The sequence below is a fragment of the Miscanthus floridulus genome, chromosome 8 (assembly GCF_019320115.1).
Source record: "Miscanthus floridulus cultivar M001 chromosome 8, ASM1932011v1, whole genome shotgun sequence".
Classification (NCBI taxonomy): domain Eukaryota; kingdom Viridiplantae; phylum Streptophyta; class Magnoliopsida; order Poales; family Poaceae; genus Miscanthus; species Miscanthus floridulus.
The window spans coordinates 11,620,089-11,641,474 of NC_089587.1; the positions used below are offsets into that span (position 1 = coordinate 11,620,089).

Consider the following 21,386-nt stretch of genomic DNA (forward strand, 5'->3'; position numbering starts at 1 on the left):
GGCAGGGCTGATTTGATGACCCACCTGACAACCAAACAACCGCACCAAACATAATATCTAGGTTTCCTGAGTTTTGCTTTTGCATAAACCCTTCAGCCCAGAAACCATCACAAGGTTTCACAGCAGATGAGCAACTACTCAACTAGATACGGCCACGGCTGACGGGATAACATTGTTCTCAAGGATTTACATAGTTCCCATCAGGACAAGGCAAAAAGGACGTGAAAAGCAGCCTCTAAGGACTAAATGTTTGCCGCTACCACCTCTCCAGATGAAGTCGGGGGAAGTAACCAACGACTAGCAAGGGAATGCTCACTTGCTCAGAGCACAAGTCTGGCGTTTACATGCTGTAGTTTCACACAGCCTAAATATCAGTCCACGTTGAGTCTGGGTCCGCAGTCGCTTGCATAGCCTCACCTGGAGAAGATGGAGTCAGATCAGGCTTGGCTTCCTTTCCTAGAAGCCCGGTATCGTCGGTTGGGTCTGGCTCAGGTGCCTCTTGCGGTGCCGCAGCTGGAGAAGCTGGAGTCAGATCGGGCTCCTTTCCTAGAAGCTCAGTATCGTCGGTTGGTTCTGTCCTGGGATTGTGAGATCCTTCCAGAGCCACTGCAGGAGAACCCAGAGTCTCTTGTGGAACCTCTGCTGGAGGGGCTGGAGTGCCTTGCTCGGTCTCAGCTGCGGTAGACAGTGTAACCTCAGTCAGAGCGCCTGGTGCTGTCCCAACATCAGGTGGTGGTGCTTGCCTGCGACGTGGCCTTAAGTATTTCATGCAGAATGAGTCGACATCCTCCGTGTAGTTCTTCCTCACAAAATTCTCCAGGCACTTCAAGTAGGAGAAATCTGCTTGGGATCCATCTGTGGAGACCACGAAAAAGCACCGAGTGTCCTGGAAAGTATGATGCTTGTTGACCTGTCAAAGCAAGGCAATTACAAACCAAGCTCCAAAATAAGACTTATTTTCACCATGGAATCTTTTGATGGATGATCACGTGACGAAATGCAGAACCCAAAAGTCAAATGTAAAACCATACCATTATATGGTCGATTTCACCAGACACCTTGGATTGCTTTTCTGGGTGGTGCTCGAGAACTCTCTCCTGGATAAACTTTTCGTCTTCTGGCTTGAGCCTCACACCATCACTGACAAAATTAAGATAGATAAAATTAGAATTCAAAATTATCATTGCATAAAACAATATAGCTGTCTTGCATATCGCATTCTTTCATGTAAAACATCAGTCACATTTTTCATTGTTTAATTAAAGAAATTTCAAGTACTAAGAAGCACGTAAAATCAGCAAGTGATTGTGAATTAATTTACCATGCTTCACGGAAGATCCTTCTCACACAGAATATTATGGGTTCAACTTCTAGAAGAATGTTCTTCTCCTCTATTGTTAGTTCAAACCGTTGTCTTGGTGGAGGTGGACCCCTCTCATCCGGTCTCCTTGGGGGTCTCCCAGGATTGTTTCTTTGGCTGCTCCAGTTACCAGATTTGGCACCCCATCCATCTGCTTTCCAGTCCTTACCAGAATCAGTTGTCTCTTTCCATTGGGCAGTACCTTGTGAGTTCTCAGCAGGCACAGCATTCCAGCCATCCCAAGAATCTGATTGCTTAGCATCTGAATTGCCCACTGGTGTTGCAGCCAGATTACCCCAGGAGTCTTCTGCGGCAGAATTTGGGGCCTTATCTGCTACATTATCCCAAGAATCATTCTGTGCATCATTCTTCTGGATTGTCACATTACTCCATGAATCTTGCTGTGAATCAGGATCCTTTATAGCTACTACTTTGTCCCATGAACCATCCTGAGTGTTGTTATTGCGAGTTGCACTGGTAACCCAGGAATCCTGTAGTGCATCAGTGTTATCCCATGGACTTTCATTTGATTTCCCTGTATTCCATGTGTCTGATTCTTTTGGGACTTTCAGATGCTCATCAGACTCCATCTTATCTTTCTCACCCCAACTGGATCCTGCATTAGACTTGGCATTTGGTCTTCCAATTCCATCTCCAGCATTCCAAGCATTGCCTGGTGGTGGCATCGCATTGTTATAGGAGGAATCATGATCAGCATTTGTCTTCTTCCGTTTGTAAGTGCTTGGCTGCTCCTCCCATTGGCAGTTACCATCTGCCTTCTTTTTGCCCCTGGCATTTCCCCACGTGTCCTGATCTACATTCAAACTCTGCCCATTCCAGTTGCTGGGATGCTCCCAATTGCCATGGCCATCATCAGACTTCTTCTCCCAGGCACCATCACCTCCATCTCCTTTTCTTTTGTCCCATGTATTTTCTGATTTGCCCCATGGGTCATTTTTATTTGACGCCTCAGGAGTGCTGGACTTCTTCTCCCAATTATCATCACCTGCATCTGAATCCATTTTAGCACCCTTATCAGCCCAAGTATCCATTTCAGCTGGTTGTCCAGATACAGTTGCCTCGCCTGTTGGCTTCTCAGTGCTCCAGCCTCCCCAATCAGTGGAATTGTCCTGCACCTTAGCATGCACTTCCCATGAATTATCTTGATCTGCTGGCTTTGCAGCAGCTCCAACTCCACTACCCCAGCCTCCCCAGTCACTAGAATCATTCGCGGCACTAGCATTTTGTTCCCAACTTGAGTTCATTGTTGTGCCATTTTCCCATGAGCTGCCTTTCTGAATATTTTGCTCTTCGAAATTATCCTCAAAGGTGGGCTTACCAAGGGTCCCATCAGGCTCAGGAGATAAGCACATGTCATCTACTGCATTCTCTTCTACAAGGTAGTCAACATCATCCAAGAACATGTACCCTGTCTTTTCTTGGTCGGTTCTGACCAACGCTAAGAAATCATACAGCCCATCACCATACTCCTTGTTGCTTTTCAGCTGCAACAAAGAAATTAACCATTTTAAAACCTATATGGTTAGATCATATCAACCAAAAGAAGAGCTTTCTGGTGACACCAAAAATAGTCTGGCCTGATAAGATAGGCTCAACATTTGCTACTGATATAGTGATACATAAGCAATAAGCTCCAGTTGATAAGATAAGCATACCTGATTTTCATTCCAGAGAATTTGAAAAGATGAGCCAGTACCAACTGCTGCATGCTTGCCCCATGAGGATGATGAGACCACACATCCCAATGAATCAGAATCGCATTTTTCTGCAGCCTTCTCAAAGCATTTCATAGGGGTCTACAAAAACAGAATATGTTATTTGAGTACAAAGCGCCAATGACATGTAAGAAATTATGGACAAGATATTTCAAGTACAAACTTACAAACAAAGTGGACTCGGTGAAAGGCACTTGAACTTTTAACGAACGGAAAGTTGCCTTGTAGCCAGCAATGTTGAACCCAATCAAACTTCCAGTGCACGTCATGCTGTTTGCCACAAGTATCAAATGGTCCTTGAGAACTCCTTTATTAACCATTTTTACAGTCGTTGAAAGCCGCTGAACAAATAAGCAAGCATAAGAACATCAATGCAAATGATGCAAGATGAATAAGAAAAGTACTCTCACTGTAATAAGTATTATACAACACGAGCCAACTGGATGCAAAATAAAATGCGAGTCACGACACACCTCAGAATATCTAATTAACCCAATCAAACTAGAATAGACACTGATCCTAAACAAGGCAAGATCTACCAATCCCCAGAAGTCCTTGGGTGGGGAATAAATGTCCCTGTGGTGTTGCTGCAGTCAAAACTGCTGACTTAACCACTAATATTAAAACATGCTTGGTTGACAAACCTGCACAACTTGATCGAAGGCACATGAGATGCCAATAAGTTCCCTCACTTGCTGAATGCCATATGGAATAGACCTCCGTGTGTCAATGAGGTCAAGTACAGGTAAGCAGGCATCAATTGTTGTCCTCCAGGCATCACCATTGCTTACAGCATCATCTTTTTCAACAATGATTTCTAACGCCGGCTCACCCTTTGATACCTTCCGTGTGTTTTTTACCCAAGAGGTTGCATCTGATTCAACCCAGATAACTTTTGCCGCTTGAATTCGAGGATCACCTACAGAACAAATGAACACCAAACCATTAAGATGGTCAATTCCCTTCATTAGGGAACACCTAATGGTGAATTAGGATCATCAATGAGTTGACAAAAGAACATGTACGACCTCAAGCGTAAAAATAGTAAAACCCAGAATAGTGTAACATTTTAGTCACAGCTAGCATTGCAGATAGTGAATGTAATATTTTTCCTGATAAACTCAAAGGTGCCAGGAAGTAAATATTTTGATATAAGTCCAAATGTGTATCATCCACATTCACTATATTAATTTTAATATAGAGAAAGATTGACTATTATATCAGCAAAATGGAAAACATCTATTTGGTAGATGGGTGCATATACATCTCAAACGAATACTGAAGTATGTTCAGTGTATCTGAGTTGATAAATACAGAGTAGGCATCAGAAGCCAAAGTTCTGCTGAGATCAGAACTCATAGTACTACGTTCTGACAAGGAAAAACAAGTGTTTCTGCTGCATAATACTCTAGACAAATTCTGCCCAGTGTGTCGATTCTGCCTGCTGCCTGTATACCCCATAAGTCATAAACATAAACTGGGCCTAAGGATAAAAGCCAAAGTTCTAAACGCTAGAAATGGGGGCCACAGGGCTAGAAATAAAGATCCTATCTATTGGAAACAATTTCCCTTCAGCCAAGATAGTTATTTATGGAGATACAAGACCAAGCTGATGTTCCACCAATGATCCCGCATCAGCAGAAATAAGGAACCATGGTCCATTGGGAATGATGGGAGTTCAACCAAGATAAGCTTAATGTCTTGCCATCACAGGTATCCACTGTACAACCTCCCTACTCTACATATGTGCCACTATTGTGAAATAAAAATTAGGCCCGCAGCAGTCCTCTCAATAAGATAGGAACAGTAAACTTTTATTTGAATGGATTAAGTGAAATTTGAAGCTATCCAGTAAATGAAATTATAAAGGAAGAAGCTTAGTTTGTACAACTCACTATACCTTTAATAATTATATCTAAAAGCACTGAGCAGACAGAGTCAGCTATCACATTCACTGCTCTCTCAACAGACTCAGATAATACAGTGTTGTCATCAGAGAAAGAGAACTGCACACATGGAACCTTATGTAGCTTTCCATCGATTGGCATCTGAGTGAATGAACAATCACTGCAAAGGATTAAATTGAAACCTTTTAGATCAACTATAACTAATGTAAATAATGTAAGGATCATGTCAAATAAACAGAAATGAGTCATAAAAAAAGTTACAGTGAAAAGACAGTAATACTTATTGATATAACAATATATTGATTCCCAATGCGCATGTCCCCAGACAAAAACCCTGACAATACATTAACTAACACTGCCTCCCTTCTTAGTATTAACTCTTTGATACAAACAACATCAAACCCACTCATTAAACGTACTAGGAAGCAAATAACATTAATAAATGTATAATGCAACTAGCAAAAGATGATTCCTTTCAAATTTAAGCATAACTTAAGCTGATAAGCATGCCCTTGTAATGCTACAGAATAGACAAACTCACACCCAACTAACAAAAGGCAAAGTAAATGTCCAATTTTCATGCTGCTAACACTAAGTTGCTATTGTATCACTTCCCCTTTCTTTCATGTCAGCTGTAGTCTAGCGAATCCATTGGAGTTTTGATCTCTTTGTCGGCTTGTCCAAAAATGAGATGGCTCTAGTTTTCAAGGCAGACTGAAATTATTTTTGATCTCGTGTACTACACGAGCATACCTTTCTAGCTTGATTATATGTCATTCTACAACACCGAAAATTTGAATTTAGGCCTCCATGTGGGACTTGGTAACAAATCTGAAGTACGATCGCACCTCTCATCAAGAACACGTTCCCTCCCTCCCCCAATGCTAGGCCTCCAACTCAGGACCCTTGACTATGATGCCCCCAATGAGTTTCATGGACTAAAAAATTTGCCCAGAAGATTAATCTGACAAAATTTGGTAGCACTGCAGCTGTGCAGCATCGCCAACATCGATAGCAGGTAGCCTGGTACTAACACTATAACCGGAGGCATATCTAAACAAATCATGTATGTGATATTTAGGGTTGAACAAATGAAAGCTCACAGGATTATAGTAGGAAACTAAGAAAAGGTTACCCAGTAGCAAAAGTAATTTTTTTTAAGAGATGGCAAAGGTGTCCTTTCTTCTTTCCATATCTCCCAGAAACTTCTTGGCATTTTTGGAGAATGTCTTGAATACTAATGTTTATCCTTTCTAAATGTCCCTGCAAAAAAAGTTATGCATATTTTTTTTACAGAAACAGTTTATGCAAAAAAAAAGCCAGTATAAATCATATACCATTATACCTTGTCCAGATGAATATGGCCTACAAGAGTTGGGGCAGCTTCAGATGTTCCATCTAAATTTATTTGCTTCTGATGCCTGAAAATGAAAAACAACATATTTGTGGTTAACCCCAAAGAAATAAGCACAAAATCTGCACAAAAGCATCCTGCATCTATTCTCACTTTAAGAATGGTCAGACCATGCATTTAACCACTTTGATTAGAAAGCTTGCTAAGTTTTCTCATAACAATTGCTGCTTCGGTAAGTAGGCATGTCTGACCCAATTGCATATGTAAACAACCAAGTGCTAAACTGATCTGTCAACTTGCATAGCATTGCACAATCTGACAGGGAAATCAGATGATTAAGGAAGCTAAAAAATGCTGCTTACTCAAACATGGAAAATAAGCATCTAATTACAAGGAACATGAATATATGATCATTAAACGATCAAACAGAAAGGAGAATCAGAGTTTATCTAGAGAAAAACTGGTTAACTGGCTTTTACTAGCTATAAGACGGGATCTCAGAGCAATCCACAAAAAGAAGGGGGCAAGGTGGCAGTGACATTTGAGGATTTCATTTATGGTAACTTACTCAATGCAGATATCAGTAGCACAATCCCCAAGTGTGACTCTCTTAAGACAACTCTGTACTGCAAGTGCAGCCCTTTCCTTGCAGAACTTCTTAGCACAAGAGCAGTCACTCAGGAACAGGACAACTTTCCTATCTTTCACATCGTTTTTATAGGAAGTTCTTGTCTGAAGAATTTCCTGTTATGGTAATAATAAAATAAACTTGTTAAACAGTAACAACAAGGCCCCTTGATTAAATGCCAAGAAATATTTATAACGTTACTACCTTCATTGACTCCCAAGAAGCATTGTTACTTTGGGAGGAATCCAAGACAGCCTTGTATGCAGGGTTCGATATAGCTGTGGCAGCTAAGACACCCACAGGTTCACCAGGAGGTACAGCACTTGAAGAATCAGCTTCATCATCTTCCCCATACTTAAGTTGAATGATGGAATTGCTACAAATGTTTCTCACAGTTCCATCATAACATATAACTACATCCCTCAAGATGGCCATTAAATTCTTAAACAAAGTTCCAGGTTCTGACAGCCCTCTAGAGGAGCGGATCATAGTTTCTCTAGTACATATAGCATGTACCAGCTCTTCATACGGATTCAGACCATGAAAATATGAACTTTGCACGAGGCCAAAAGCTTCTGGAGGATACTCATCTCCAATGGCCGAGTGTTTATTCACAAAGTTCGAAAAGCAGTCCTCTACCAAGCGCCTTGAATACAACTTACCTTCGCGGTACAGTTGCAAGCCAACAAAACCAACCTGTTGTACTACTTTTGCCATTGAGGCTTCCTTTTTCAGATCAATAAGCAACCCAAGGTCAGAGAATTTCCCAACATATTCCGAAATCTGTTGCTTGACACTTTTCAAATTGTTTTCGACTCGTAATTCTACGAATTGACTTGTAGAACACCTTGACTGCTCAAGAATAAGGGACTGATTCTGAATGTCTTTTTGTGCTTCCTCCAATAGAGCCTTGGGAACATTAAAATCCCGCAGGCTTATACTCAAACCGTCGAGAAGTAAAAACTCCATCAACAATGGCTCCAGCACATTCAGAAATTGCAGAGCCTCTCTTGGACCCTTCTCACGAAGGATGGAGGACACCAAATCTGGGAATGAGTCCTGAACAGATTCTTTGTCAAGATCCAGCTTTATGATTGTGCTGTCCCTAACCAAGTGTGTGTCCCCTTGGCAAGTCAATTTAGCTGGTATCGCACCTTGCACTATCTGTGTGATTGTCCAAGACGGAATTGGCTTCATTACAGCAGGGGCCAGAAGTGAAAATGGCACAAACATTGCCAGCTGGTTTGCTAGTTCCTTGTGTAACATCGCTCTGTGAGACATGAACTTCATAGCTACCAAACAGTCGTTACCTAGCTGGAGGTTAACCTTCCCACTGTGGGAACTAATCAGTTGTCTCTCAACACTAAAAAGCTCCAAGGCTTCAGCTTTTGCAGCAAGCGATTGCGGATAATATATATGCACGCAATCACCATCAAAGTCAGCAGAAAAGGGGCCACACATGAGAGGATTGATTTTTACCGTATGATCATCATGCACATATGCGTAGAAAGCTTGAAGAGAATGCTTATGTGTGCTGGGCGGCCTATTGAGGAACACAACATCCCCATCAACAATTCTCCTACTGATAGTTTGACCAACTTTAAGTGTTGTGTGCCCTTTTGATCCAACAGTTATGGCATATGTTGCTTGACCATCTCTGTAGGTCAAGCAGAGTCCCTTGTCTACCACCTCTTGCAATCTGTTAATGTTTATGTCAGTGACCTGTTCTTCAAAGGTCATCCTCTTAGCAACTTCAGAAGGAAGCCCTACTACACCTAGCCCAATATATGGGTCTCCTGTCAGAACGCTGCGAGATGAAAAACCTGACCCTTTGCTGATAAACAGCGTCCGCATCTTTTCTAACCACTGTTTTGTTGACAATGCAGCTGAATCAGCACTGCCAACAGTAAACCGCTTGGTGTTGTCTTGAGGGCCCTTCAAAATAAGATGCAAAAGTTATCGTGGAGAATACAAAAAACAACTCAGTCAGAAATAAAAAGATTGATCAGAAATAAATGCCAGTGTGCACTATATAACAGATCAAAGCACAATAAGCTACTGCAAAGGTGCAGGGCTTTCTGTAATTCTAGTGGTTATAAACAAATTGTGACTGTGTTTTCCATGCACCATGTAAACAGGTTTAAATTATCTAGTTTTCCACATACCCTTGTAGTGCCCCTTAGACGTATGTACTGGCCAATCGCAAGCTGCAAATCGCATGATTCAAGATCATGTGATTCAAAGTTTGGGGAACCAGATCTTGATCTTTTAATTTGTTCTATCTTCTGAAGAACCTTCTTCAACAAAGCTATTGAAATGTCCTGATATGAGAAGCAAGTAAATCAGGACATTAGATAGGACTCAACAAGAAGTAGAAGAAGAAACTACCAGATACGTGTACTAGAAAACTCACATATGACATGATGCTCTGCCCATCGGTGAACTCTGGAATATATAGACAGTTCGGAGGTACTGGAAGGTACTTCATCACATACCCAGTCTGAACAATGTATCCCCGTGCAGCTAGCTTTCTCCTAGTATCATCAGGAACCTTCTTCAATATATTAAGAGCCTAATAAATAACGATGAATCAGTGGGTTATTCAAACAACCTGGAATTCATCAAAGCTACCAAAACAAATCTCTTGAAAACATAACTCATGACTCATGAGAATATCACCTCTTCTGGAAGCAGTGTCCTAACTTGAGAACATCCACCATGATGAAATCCATATTTATCAAGAAAGTTCCATGAACGTTCTGTCATGTGTCTCTTATGAGGTGCTCTCAACTCTAAACGAATCCAACCATCTGCTGTCTTGACTTCCTTCACAGACAGAGCTGGAATATCCTATAAACAACAAGTTCTGGGATGATCAGGAAACATGAGTGGACACTCATCCAGCCAACACAGGTTTAGTGTCAGCACTGCCACCAGACCAGCAGCAAGCAAGGATGCAAATTAGGAAGCCATCCACTAATGAACAAGGACATATGACTGAATTCAATGCTAATGCTATATTTGTCAGCTATACTGAAGTCACTTATGAAGGATATATTACTAGATTAGTTGCATTTTAATAAATTTCAGTGTGAAATGACACCTCCCTAAAGCACTGACTCAGTATATCCTGTTATGTCTTCATTGTCTTAAATAACAACTCATGAATCATTCAGACCACAGAGGAAGGTGGTTGAATTTGAACACCGGTATACTTTATTTTAGCTTAGGCATTTACTTCCATATCCCTACATATACCAGTAACTAGTCCAATGTATCTATTTGCTCTTACTTCAAGCCAGAAGAAAAAAGAAGAATGCTGGCATGTACCCGGCAATAAGAGCACAATGTTGCTGACACATTTCCTTTTCCATTACTTTGTTTCACCTGCAAAGGTAGAAAAAATTTCATAAATAGTAACCCAAGGTGAAGCATCAGTGTAAAAACACATATGGTTCAGGAAAACCAGTATAGGAAAACAACAAAGTAAGGTTATGCAGTTGGGTTTACAAGCACCTTCCCTTTCTTGATTCGAAGGCATTTCAGACATATCAAGCTCAATAGTTGCCTCAGTTCACTGACATGGCAGGGATGGTATATGGGTACAGGTAGCTCAATGTACCCAAAATGCCCTACATATGCAGAGAAACTTAATTGTTAACAAAGGAAAAAGGTGTCCTCGCTAAGTCGCTCTCTAGAGCACAATGTATGAAAGTGTTACGAACAAAAAACCAGTGTGTACCTTCGCATTTGTCATTTTCAGACGCCCCACATGATTCACATTTCCCAGCTTCAAGGGGCAACCCAAGGAATGGATTTCCAAGCTGGCTAGGGTGGGTCACTGGACACTCGTTTACCGAGTAGGTGCACTTCAGAAACCCAAAAAAAATTAGTCATCATTGGAGAAAAAGCATCTCGGTATGCTAGAATTACTGGTAAAAGCATCAGATTTGTAGAACTTACTATCTCTTCTCCGGTAGAGAGGCTAAGTTTGATGCTTTTAATAGCACCTTCAGAGACTAGTATCGCCGAGTGATCCTCCTCCATTTCTCTGCAACCAACGAATGGATAAAAGGTGTCAGGTACACAGTTCGCAAGACAGAGAAGAAGGTAGCGAGAATACCAACAATGAACAAACTAACGGCCTGTTTGGAACTACTTATATAAGAATTGATTAAAATCTAATCTAATTTTGCAGATAATCTGCAGTCAAAAAAATCTACAGTACATAAAATCAAAGTGTTTGGCAATCCTGATTATTATGTTGATTTTAAGTGTTAAAAGACCTTTGTGCCCTCTTTCCCAAACCACCATCCGTTATACTCCCCTTATTCTCCGTTGTTCGGCAACTTTCCACCGCTCCCAGATCCTCGCTCCCTCGCCGCTCCTAGACCCGAGCTCCCACACTCCCTCGCCGGACACCACACAGCCACCTCCCTCGCCGCCACGGACGCCTCCCGTGCGAAACCCGCCACCTCCATGCTCCTCCCCAGGGCTGAGGAGCAGGTACAAAAAAGTGCTGGCCAACCGTGTTGGCAACTGGCAGTCAGAAGACTTTGGCAAGTGATGTTTGGTAGTACCATGGTGGTTCTTAAAGATTTTCTTTTGAGGGCAGTAGCTCTTTAAGCTCATCTGCTAACTTAAATAATAAAATAACATCATGCATATGATCTAGTACTGCATACATAAGGGTAAACAATTGAAAACAAAGGCAATGAAGGAAAATGATATGACAAATGACCCATTTCGCTGCTCTTGGGATAATATATTGTAAAACAAGTATATTATACCCAACAAGCAAGAAGGCATAAGCACAGAAGTGATGTTTACCATACAGTTCAAAGTAAAGATGCTCACTTCTCTGCTTATACAGAGTCATATGAATTCCCTAAAGCCTTAAACTGTAAATAAAGTATTAACTCACAAATAACATTCTCCAAACAGATTGCAGAGAAACACATAAAGTGTAAACTGCAAAAATACTCATAACTAACCTATCTATGTAGCATATGCATGGAATGGAAAGTATTGTAAATTCAACAGTGCCAGATTTTTTGCTCTGAAACCAAGAAATTAAATGACATCTACGACCTGCTTATCAAGGCTGCTATCAGGAATGTCCTGTGAGATGCCAAAACCAAATGAGTATGCTAGACTTTCAGTCACAGGCTTCCATGTAATACCAAAGCTATCTTTTACAAGAAAACAGTGCTTAAGGTTACTCAGTTGCGTAAGAGAACGAGGCAACTTCACGAGATAGGGTGAAAAGAAAGACAGCCAAACAACCAGCTGGCTATTTTAGAGGACAAGTGTACAAGGTTAAAACGTAAAGGAAAAAATAATGCATGTCACATTCACATGAGATGTAAGAGTACTGAAATTGGTGTTAGCTGAACAGGATGGCATGTAACAAGACACTAAATTTGATTTCAAAGGACTTGACATGGAAGTCAAGCATCAATCACATCACATCTTTTCAAGTTAATGTAGTCATTGCTACAAAGTGATTTGCCAGGTCCTTTGGAGCTCATGCTATGCAATTACAACTGGCATGGACAATTTATATGTCGTGGACAACATCATCAGCAAGATCTACTCACGTCGCAAGAAGCAATAGCAGGCGCCCACCAGTGGCTAACCTTGTCCTAGTTGAGAGTTTGTTCAAGTTTGTTTGAGCTCATTGCTTAAGTTGAGAAGAATAGCAATTTGTTAATCAATGTTGTAACAGCTGACTGTATATAACAGAGTATGGCAGATTCATTTGGTTTAAGCAGAAATAAACATAAAAACTAAGAGCCTCTTCAGAGGGTGAGTCCAGTCTATCTCTGCCTTTACTACTCCGTACTCTATCCACAAACAGTAAGTACACTTACCTAAAAAGCCACAATAACAGTGTACTACGAGAAATCACAAATCACAGTCATGGAGAAAACAAATAGGCCAGCGACCACGGACTGAGCATGCACATGTATACACAGAAATGGTCATCGACTGGCAAGATAAACCAATGCCAAGGCAAATCCAGCAAAACCCAGTGTTTAACTACTCTAGCGACCTGTTGAAAAAGATGGTTGAGATGCTAAGGATCGTACAGTAGGAAACCCCACTAGGAAACAGGGTCACGTCAGTATGGTTTCTTTTACCCTATTCAGTTATTTTGCTAGTTTTACTCATAGCTGACAATCTACATGCACAGATGTTCTAGCCTATGGCGACGGCAATTGCTCTAAGAACAAATACTGCTTAACAAAATCCCCAGAGCCTGAGGACATTTTGATAGGACACATTAATTCAACAACGAAACTTCACAAAGAGTGGCACTTTACTGTCATTAAAACAACAAGACGACTACTAAACACACAAATCGCTTGTGCCAGGACAAGTGGAAATGCAGGAGGTTATCAGCACAGCTGACCTCGCCGGATGCACAGAACTCCTGCTCCCCGCTCCTGAGCCAACCCGAGCCGGAAATCAAGCGGAGCCTCGTCACGCGGATCCCGCCATCTCCCCGCCTCCTCCCTGGACCCGACGCGAGCGGGAGATCAGGCGGAGCAAGCGTGGCGCTTGCCGGCAGAGAGCTGCTCGCGGTGCAGGATTATGCGGTTGTAGTAGAAAGGGCCGATTGTTTTCACAGCTGCGGTCAAATAAATCGAGAAATAATCAAACAAAGGACACATGACAAACTAAACTCAGGCGAAACGCCTCCAAATCAACGCGATCAATCTCCCAGCACCACAAACATGCGCTGCACCGCCCTCAATAATCATTTCCCCCCGAGAAAAAACCCATCAAAACCCTCGACAAAGGGGGCAAAAGCCACATCGCCGCGGCGCAACCAGAACCCCCATTCCCAGGGACGGCTCGCGTCAATCCCCGATCGCCGCAAGCCGGAGCCCCACCCGCATTGCACAGACACGGCCGCAGCCCTTTCCATGGGCCCAATCAAACCCGCCACTTACCAGTACGCGCCGGCGAAGACCCCCGCCTCGGCGGCGTCCACCGCCCGTCTCCTAGGCCGCCGTGACGCTCCCGTCGCGGTCGCGCTAAAACCCTAGCGCGCGGTGGGGGAGGGAGGGTTTTTGCTCCGCCTCGGAGAACGCGAGGAGGAGACAGTCACTGTGCGCGTGTGAGAAGGGGGAGAGGGGACAGGGGAGGGAGGGAAGCGGAGGAGGTGGAACTTGGAAGGGACGACGGGTCAGCCGAGGCCGAGGCCGAGGCGCACCAGTGCTCGGGCACAAGAGGAGAGGCGCGGTGAGCAGGTGACGGGTGGTGACTGGTGAGCCCAGCTGCGTGACTGGCGCGGCGAATGCTGCGCGTTCCACTGACTGGTGGGAAGACCTGTTGGCTGGACCTACCTGGCAGACGGGTGGGGTGGAAAGGCGCGACGTGGGTAACGGCGGCTGATTCGCCCCCTCCGCCGTCGGGAACCGTGACCAGCTGACTGGAGAGTGGGGGCGAGCATTGATGCCGCGAAATGACACTTTTCTATGCTGTGTGTTCCAGCGGACTGGCTGTGTGCGGACTCCAATCCGCCAATATTCACTTGGATCGGTTGGCGGTTCATATCGTTCATAGTTCGTGAAGAATTGTTTGACTGATTTGTGTGAGAGAAAAATATTATTTTGGCTAGAAATTTACGATCGTTTATGATAAGCCACAGCCAAACGAACAGGCTGATTGACGTGGGGAAATTTAGTACCTAAAGTGAGGTCGCGACGCGACCGGAGATGGCGGGTTGAAGGATAGCGAGAGAGGCAACGGGGGACAACTGGATGGACGGGACTGACAGTGGGGATGTCACGACGGTGCTCGGCGACGAGGTGTTGTGATTAGGGTGGACGGGTCAATGGGTCGGGGCGGGTAGCGAAGCAGCTCGTCGGTGGCCGCAGGTGGTGGGGACGGGGGCGGGGCGAGGACGCGGCGGTGGAAGGTCGCGGCAGAGGTTAGGGGAGGGCGGGCTCCAGGGGAACCAGGCGGGAGGTGGGCGGCGTGGCCGGCGACGAGGCAACCGCGGTCGAGGGCAGCGGGGAAGGAGACGGGAGTGGGAGAGGCAGGGCATGCCGGACGGTGGACGGAGTCACGTCTCAAGGAAGAAGACGTGCGGAGCCGGGTCACGCGCTTCGCGTGCTCCTAGCGCACAACGGGGCGTGCAATGACTCTGCCTATATTGATTATTTTCAATAAAAAAGAAGATTTGATATGAAGACCTTAACGTCACGTGCTTTGCGCGCTCCTATAGCGCGCAACAAGTCGCACAATAACTCTGCCCATATTGATTATTTTCAATAAAAACAAGATTTGATATGAAGGCCTTAACGTCACGTGCTTTGCGCTCTCGCAGAGCGCGCAACAGGTCGCGCAATATAACTCTGTCCATATTGATTATTTTCAATAAAGAGAAGATTTGATAATGAATACATTATCGTAGGCCATTGACACCCAGGGTAGTCTAATAAGTACTTAGTTGTCCTCGTGAGATTGTGGAAAAAGAAATTATCCATCTCTTCTATCTATAATATAGTGCATTCTAAAAAATTTATGACATATTAATAGAGAACATAAAAGATGCAGGACTATTCACTTTATTTCTTAATCAGATGTTATCATCAACATGATTAATAGTGATTAATTAATAAATAGAAATTATTTAATGCAAAATTGTTTTTCACCTATAATCCATTATGTTTCCATGCACATTTTGAAGGCTAGAATGCGGTATATTACATGAAAAAGGGTGTATCTACGTTATAAAAACATAACATTTGATCTAAAAATTCGTCAACTCCAAGACCTAGCAACTTAATCTTTCGAGAATGCTCATAGAGATAGTTTTACGTTTGTGTTCATATAAGGTGAATAAAGGTGTGTGTTTGCTAGTGTCGGTGTTTTGTCTACGGTGTGGAGCAGGGATGACATCTACTTCGAGACGACTATCCCTTCGGTCTTGGCGGACTTAGCAGGCGTGCCTGTCCCTGTCAGGACAGTCGTGTTTGGTGGAGCTCGACCCTTCTACGTTCCTCTCAGGGGTCGGGACAGAGGAGAGGTCATGCAGAGCTAGACAACGTGTGGTGAAGGGAGAGAGAAGAGGTCGTGGCCCAGGCCTACATAGCTTAGTTGGGCCACGGACGCTTGGGCCTGTACTAGCTGGTGTGTCGTGGGTCACCTGAGCGGCTGACTAATCGATGTCTTGAGATACCCGGGGTATTATAACCCCGACAGCTAGCGTATGTGCATGTACGGTAGAATTCGTAAAAAAGGGAAAAATCAACTTTAACTGTGGTTGACTTGATTAAATCAACATCATGCCTCCCTATGTGCCCGGGGGTTTATTAGGTTAACGGACATTAATACCCAGAAAATTATATACCCACAATGCCTATTTCATTTGACGCGCACGTGAAATTAAAAAATGACTTATATGAAAAATACTTTGTACCTCACAACAATAAAAAATAACTTTATATGTAAATTGAAAGTGCATCTAGCTATTTTTTAATGTTTTTTTTGGTGAATTGAACGAAAACACAACTAAATGGCTACCATGTTTGATAAGTGTAGAGCAGGTATTGACTATCATGTACATTTATGATATGGTTTATTGAGTAACACATTATGAATTGAAGTTGTAATTGGATGGCAAACATGTATGGTATTCCATATGTGCCCTGTGCACACTTAGCAATATGCAATAGAACTAAATTCGGACTTAAGTGCACTTTCATAAGGAATCTCTAGTCCTCTACCTTCTCTATAAAAGTACATAATTTTTTTTTGTCAAAAAAAGTTCATAAAATTTATTTTGCAGAAATAGAGTTCATAATCTTTCATCTGAGTCTTCGAACTTTTTTTTAAGGTCACCGGCGGCGGGAGATCCCCACCTGAATACCTTTATTGAAATGTTATAGATTACATAGTTTCACACCTTTTGGCAAGCACTGTGATACAGACTTCGAACTTTAAGCATAGACATTTCATAATCTCTCTTGCTCGTCCCCTAGGTCCTACTAATATCATATCCGTTGATTGGCCATTGAAGATAGAAATTTTTCTGTCATAAACACATTTCATTCGCCATGAGATAAAATAGGAACATGTAGCTTTGTATAACAAACAAAACATATCACATAGTTGGTAGTTCGATCTTTAGCCATCGTTGTCTGTATCCAACTCTGCTCCGGCTCTTTATCTAGATCATACTAACATCTTATCATATCAGGCCATTAATAGCCAGAAATTACTCCATCATCAACCCAAATTTCATTTGTCATGAGAGTGGGTGCGTGCCCTGCCCTCACACTCCGCCCAATGCACATTCCTTTTTTTTCAATGAAATGTATACTCGAACTGGGAGCGCAGATTTGTCATGAGAGTGGGTGCGTGCCCTGCCCTCACACTCCGCCCAATGCACATTCCTTTTTTTTCAATGAAATGTATACTCGAGCTGGGAGCGCAGGCGCAGCTAACCTGTTTGGTTCCTTAGACTGAGGGTCCGTTTGGTTAGCACCCAAACTTTGCCGCACCGTGCCGCACCTTCCGTGCTGCAAGTTTGGCGTGCGTTTGGTTTGCTGCGGCACTTACGGCATTCCGCGGTCTCGCCATCGCGTGCCAGTGCATTTTTTCTGCCAAAACATGCCGCAAGTGCGGCGAACGAAATTGGCGCCGCCGGCAGCTCTGGCGTGGTATGCACCGGCTGCGAACCAAACGGACCCTGAATTTTAGTCTCTGTCCTATCGAATGTTTGGATACATACATAGAGTATTAAATATAGACTAAAAAATAACTAATTACACAGATTGCGACTAATTTGCGAGACGAATTTTTAAGCCTAATTAGTCCATGATTTGACAATGTGGTGCTACGGTAAATATGTGCTAATGATGGGTTACTTAGGCTTAATAAATTCGTCTCATAAATTAGTCTCCATCTGTGTAATTAGTTTTATAATTAACTCATGTTTAGTCCTCCTAATTAGCATCCGAACGTCCGATGTGACATGGACAAAAATTTAGTCCGTGGAACCAAACACCCCAAACTACATGAAAATTGTTTTTTCCTAGGAACCAGCCTAAAGAGTTCCTTTGAAGTTTCAGGTGTCAATGGCTCTTGTTGTTCGATCTCAACATTACACATTCAGTCAAATGGCTAAAATTTGCTACTTCTCATTACCATTCCTCAAGAAAAATTCCCAGTCTTTCGATGCATTACCTAGCAGAAAGATTACACCAACAAGCACCGAAGTGAAAGTCTCTGTAAACATGCTCTTCTATGTTCTTTTCCAAACCATTGAGAGAGAAATCTACTGTGGTGCAAACCCATCGTCATAATCACTACCCCTCCGTGGCCCATTCTGCAGGTTCCTCTCAAACTCCTTCAGGTAATCCAGGAGCAAGACGATCACAAAGAGGATGAACCCACCAGAAGAGCTGCTGCCACCGCCGCCACCGCCGCCGCCGCCTCCACCAAACCGGAATGGCGGAAACCCGACGCCTCCATCATCAAGCCTCGGCTTCACCTTCTCTGCAATGAGAGATCATCAGGGAAAGAAATGAGAAGTTATGACTAGTGAGCCAATGCAGGCCTAACTTTGCTGTACTCTGGAGTTCAGTTCTGCAAGGATGCTAGGGCAATTGGGTGAACACATTCAACAAGGTTGTGCAGGTGGCTGCTTCCATTACCTTTAACTGAACCTGATGGTGGAGAGGTTGGCCCTGAATACGATTTGCGTTGCGCTGTTTGTGTCTGGTTTGCACAGCATGTTATGTTCTGCAGAGAGATTTAAACAAGCAGTCCTTTGTTAGTTGGTTTCAGATTCCCTGATTATTATACAGCTTAAAAAATGAACAAACCGTAGGACTAGTTCAAGTTATTTGTAACCTACAAACTACAAGCCTCTCCAGCTTTAACACTTCAAATTTGATCATCAGAATTCAGAGGCTGTCAGAACTATGTTTTGTAGCCAAACTAGCTTGAATTCAGATTCAGTTTTCTTTAGAGGTAAACGAATTTCATGCCTTCAAATTCAATCTATGTCCAAACTGAACCTGCGCAAGCTCATTTCTTCAGCGTTTACCAAGGTCATTCTCTCCCTGTGTGGCTAAATCCCCAGATCCCTAGCTCCCCCAGGGGTGATTAATCCAATTTACTGTCGTCACATTTTGATTTGAAGGTCTTCAAATTTTGAGTGATGTGCATGTGCATATTGGCCTCAATAAACTATTAAACTCTATGCTGTCAGTCGTAAGTTGCAATCACATTTATATGCCGTTACTTGTAACTTACTGTACGAACTACAAGCTTCAGCAGCTTTAACATTTCAAATTTGAGATATATATGTCACGATCTGAATGAAATCTGAGGTGATGTCTCCTCGCAAAAGAAAAAAAGAAAAAGAAAGAGGTGTCTGCCTGGCATACTGTCCTATTTTTTCAGCCAATTGAAGGCTGCAATTAGCAACACATAAGATACTCCTTTTTTTCTTGAAGAAGTTTAACTCTGCTTATATCGAAAACATGGTGTTCACATAAGGTATTCCTTATGTTTACTACTTGTTTTTAGATAATGATTCCTCATGTTTACTACTAGCAACTAAACTAACCTGCACACCACCTGACCAAGTAAAATTGCAAGGCAAAGCGCAGGAAAACAGAGGAGCACGCACGCATGTCACACACAGCTCACAACCGCACCCAAGCACCGCGTGTCTTACCATGGAAGCTCTGGCAGAAACAGTGGCGCCGCGGATAGCCCTCTGATGCCGTGAACCGTAGCGGCACCGTTCTCCCCAGCCTTGTCCTACATCGAACAACATGAGCTGTTGCGTGAGATCTCTGAGAAGTAAAAAAAGGACACACTTTCAGTTCTAAGCAGCAAAGACTGAAAGACAGTTCCCTGACATTAAACAGAGAGCATTTTTTTTTTCCAAAAAAGAAAAGCTGCACAATGCGGACCTCCCCCGATCATCCCCTGGCGCGAAACGCGGAGCGAGCTTGGAGCAGACACCGCCGGCGCCGCCATCGTAGGCATGACGCGTGGCCGCGTGCAGTAGAATCAGCTCGTCGCTGGGCGCTGGCGGCCTGGGCGAACTGAAACCGGAGAAGATGGGAAGCGCGTGAGTGAGAGTCGCCGCGAGACCTCACCTGAGATTCTGAGGATGGAGCGCGCGCGCGCAAGGACGCAGAAGATGAACACGGGTGCTGAGGAGTGAGGAAGAAGGTCACCTCGCACTTGCAGCAGCTGCGGTTGGGAGGGAGCAGCCTCCGCGGATTCCAGCAGGCGAGACGAGAACGAGACGAGAGCAGTGGCCAGTGGGAGAGCAACGACCAACGAGCAGCTAAGGAAGGTTATCCATCTGTAACACATAGGGTGTTACGGGTTCGTTAAGCAGTGAGATTATGGCCTGAAAGCTACATCTATAAATATAGTAAGTTAGTTTATTTTAATATGCTAATGAAAACTTAACAAAAAAAATAGGAAAAGTAGTTTTAATGGTTTGGCACGAAAAGCAATTTTTATAAACAAGAATAAAACATAACTTGTATTTAGTATTTAAATAAAAATTGAAGTACAAGTTTAGTAGATGGAAATGCAACATTAACTTTTGAAAAATAGATGTTGTTAACTAGTGTTGTGGGAGCTCTAAAATCTAACGACGTAAGATAAGCTCTTTTCGTTAAATCGGCAAACGCTTGAATTTATGTTTAAAGTACTATTTTTGGTGAATTATATGGAGCGAATTAGTTAAATGGTGCTTAAATATTTTGCTCCCACGGGTTAGTATAATGTATGAACTATGGCATGGAGTAATTGTTGGTTGAGGTTAGCAAGGTTTAGTGCTATTAAAAATTGCGATAAAAGAGTTAATTGTTACTTAGTCTTAACTAAAAACCTTAACGTTTCTAACTACGAAGGGCGGTAGACAATGCTATTTTGGCATTTAATTTCTAACAAAAATGCTTAAACACTAACTTTATGTTTCCGCACAGTTGGTTGCACCGTGGTGAGTACACAAGCATTGTGTTGAATGTCACGTGGTCCACTCTAAAATTGCCCTAACATCACTAGAACGCGTTGCAGTCAGGTTTTGGCGCTATGTTCGCGAACGAACGTTCGGCGCAATGAGCTCATATTGGCATCCATCTATCTCCTTCCCTGATTGCTCTCTAGTCATGACGATGGTGTTGCTAGGACGTTGGCAATGTGGACTTCACGATAGGAGAGTTAGTTGGACCTCAACTATGCTCGTTAGTAACTTTTGCTACGCTTTAAAACGCGTGCACGTCACCTAGGGCAGTCGTTCGGACGGTGTTCGCGATCACCGCGCGCGCGGGCACTACTGGCGTCGGGCTCAGGCCGTGGCTGGGCTACTGTCGCTGGCCAGCTTGCGCGCTCGGGTAATGCCGCG

General features: G+C 43.2%; 2 protein-coding genes across 4 annotated transcripts; both read right to left on the bottom strand.

Annotated features, from left to right (window-relative positions):
- Positions 1-58: 58 nt before the first annotated feature.
- On the bottom strand, positions 59-14,207 carry LOC136475700 (DNA-directed RNA polymerase V subunit 1-like). 3 transcript variants are annotated; one of them, XM_066473290.1, is made up of 20 exons: positions 13,945-14,207; positions 13,401-13,619; positions 10,949-11,036; positions 10,728-10,854; positions 10,502-10,617; positions 10,316-10,372; positions 9,665-9,835; positions 9,399-9,557; positions 9,151-9,306; positions 7,190-8,920; positions 6,926-7,101; positions 6,349-6,424; positions 6,139-6,266; positions 4,997-5,163; positions 3,741-4,015; positions 3,264-3,437; positions 3,037-3,177; positions 1,322-2,865; positions 1,032-1,140; positions 59-910 (listed from the first exon to the last, which is right to left on the bottom strand). In XM_066473290.1, the coding sequence occupies exons 3-20, from the start codon at positions 11,030-11,032 to the stop codon at positions 365-367; spliced, it is 5,937 nt and encodes a 1,978-aa protein (XP_066329387.1). In that variant the 5' UTR covers positions 11,033-11,036; positions 13,401-13,619; positions 13,945-14,207; the 3' UTR covers positions 59-364. The 3 variants fall into 3 exon arrangements, with proteins under 3 accessions (XP_066329387.1, XP_066329388.1, XP_066329389.1); XM_066473291.1 differs by lacking the exon at positions 13,401-13,619; XM_066473292.1 differs by lacking the exons at positions 13,401-13,619; positions 13,945-14,207 and adding an exon at positions 12,586-12,666.
- Positions 14,208-18,064: 3,857 nt separating this feature from the next.
- Positions 18,065-20,334, bottom strand: LOC136475710 (protein YELLOW LEAF 1, choloroplastic-like). The gene is made up of 5 exons (XM_066473308.1): positions 20,203-20,334; positions 19,933-20,067; positions 19,692-19,777; positions 18,661-18,748; positions 18,065-18,502 (listed from the first exon to the last, which is right to left on the bottom strand). The coding sequence occupies exons 2-5, from the start codon at positions 20,006-20,008 to the stop codon at positions 18,282-18,284; spliced, it is 471 nt and encodes a 156-aa protein (XP_066329405.1). The 5' UTR covers positions 20,009-20,067; positions 20,203-20,334; the 3' UTR covers positions 18,065-18,281.
- Between the last annotated feature and the right edge of the window lie 1,052 nt (positions 20,335-21,386).

What these genes read in the sequence shown, in the direction of transcription:
- LOC136475700 (XM_066473291.1), bottom strand. Translation starts at nt 11,032, where the DNA reads ATGGAGGAGGATCACTCGGCGATACTAGTCTCTGAAGGTGCTATTAAA. An exon ending in CCTTCGATCAAGTTGTGCAG is followed by an intron (nt 3,438 to 3,740) that starts GTTTGTCAACCA and finishes TTATTTGTTCAG; the next exon opens with CGGCTTTCAACGACTGTAAA. An exon ending in TTCTCTGGAATGAAAATCAG is followed by an intron (nt 2,866 to 3,036) that starts GTATGCTTATCT and finishes TCTTTGTTGCAG; the next exon opens with CTGAAAAGCAACAAGGAGTA.
- LOC136475710 (XM_066473308.1), bottom strand. Translation starts at nt 20,008, where the DNA reads ATGCCTACGATGGCGGCGCCGGCGGTGTCTGCTCCAAGCTCGCTCCGC. An exon ending in CCAGGGGATGATCGGGGGAG is followed by an intron (nt 19,778 to 19,932) that starts GTCCGCATTGTG and finishes TGTTCGATGTAG; the next exon opens with GACAAGGCTGGGGAGAACGG. An exon ending in ACCATCAGGTTCAGTTAAAG is followed by an intron (nt 18,503 to 18,660) that starts GTAATGGAAGCA and finishes CTCTCATTGCAG; the next exon opens with AGAAGGTGAAGCCGAGGCTT.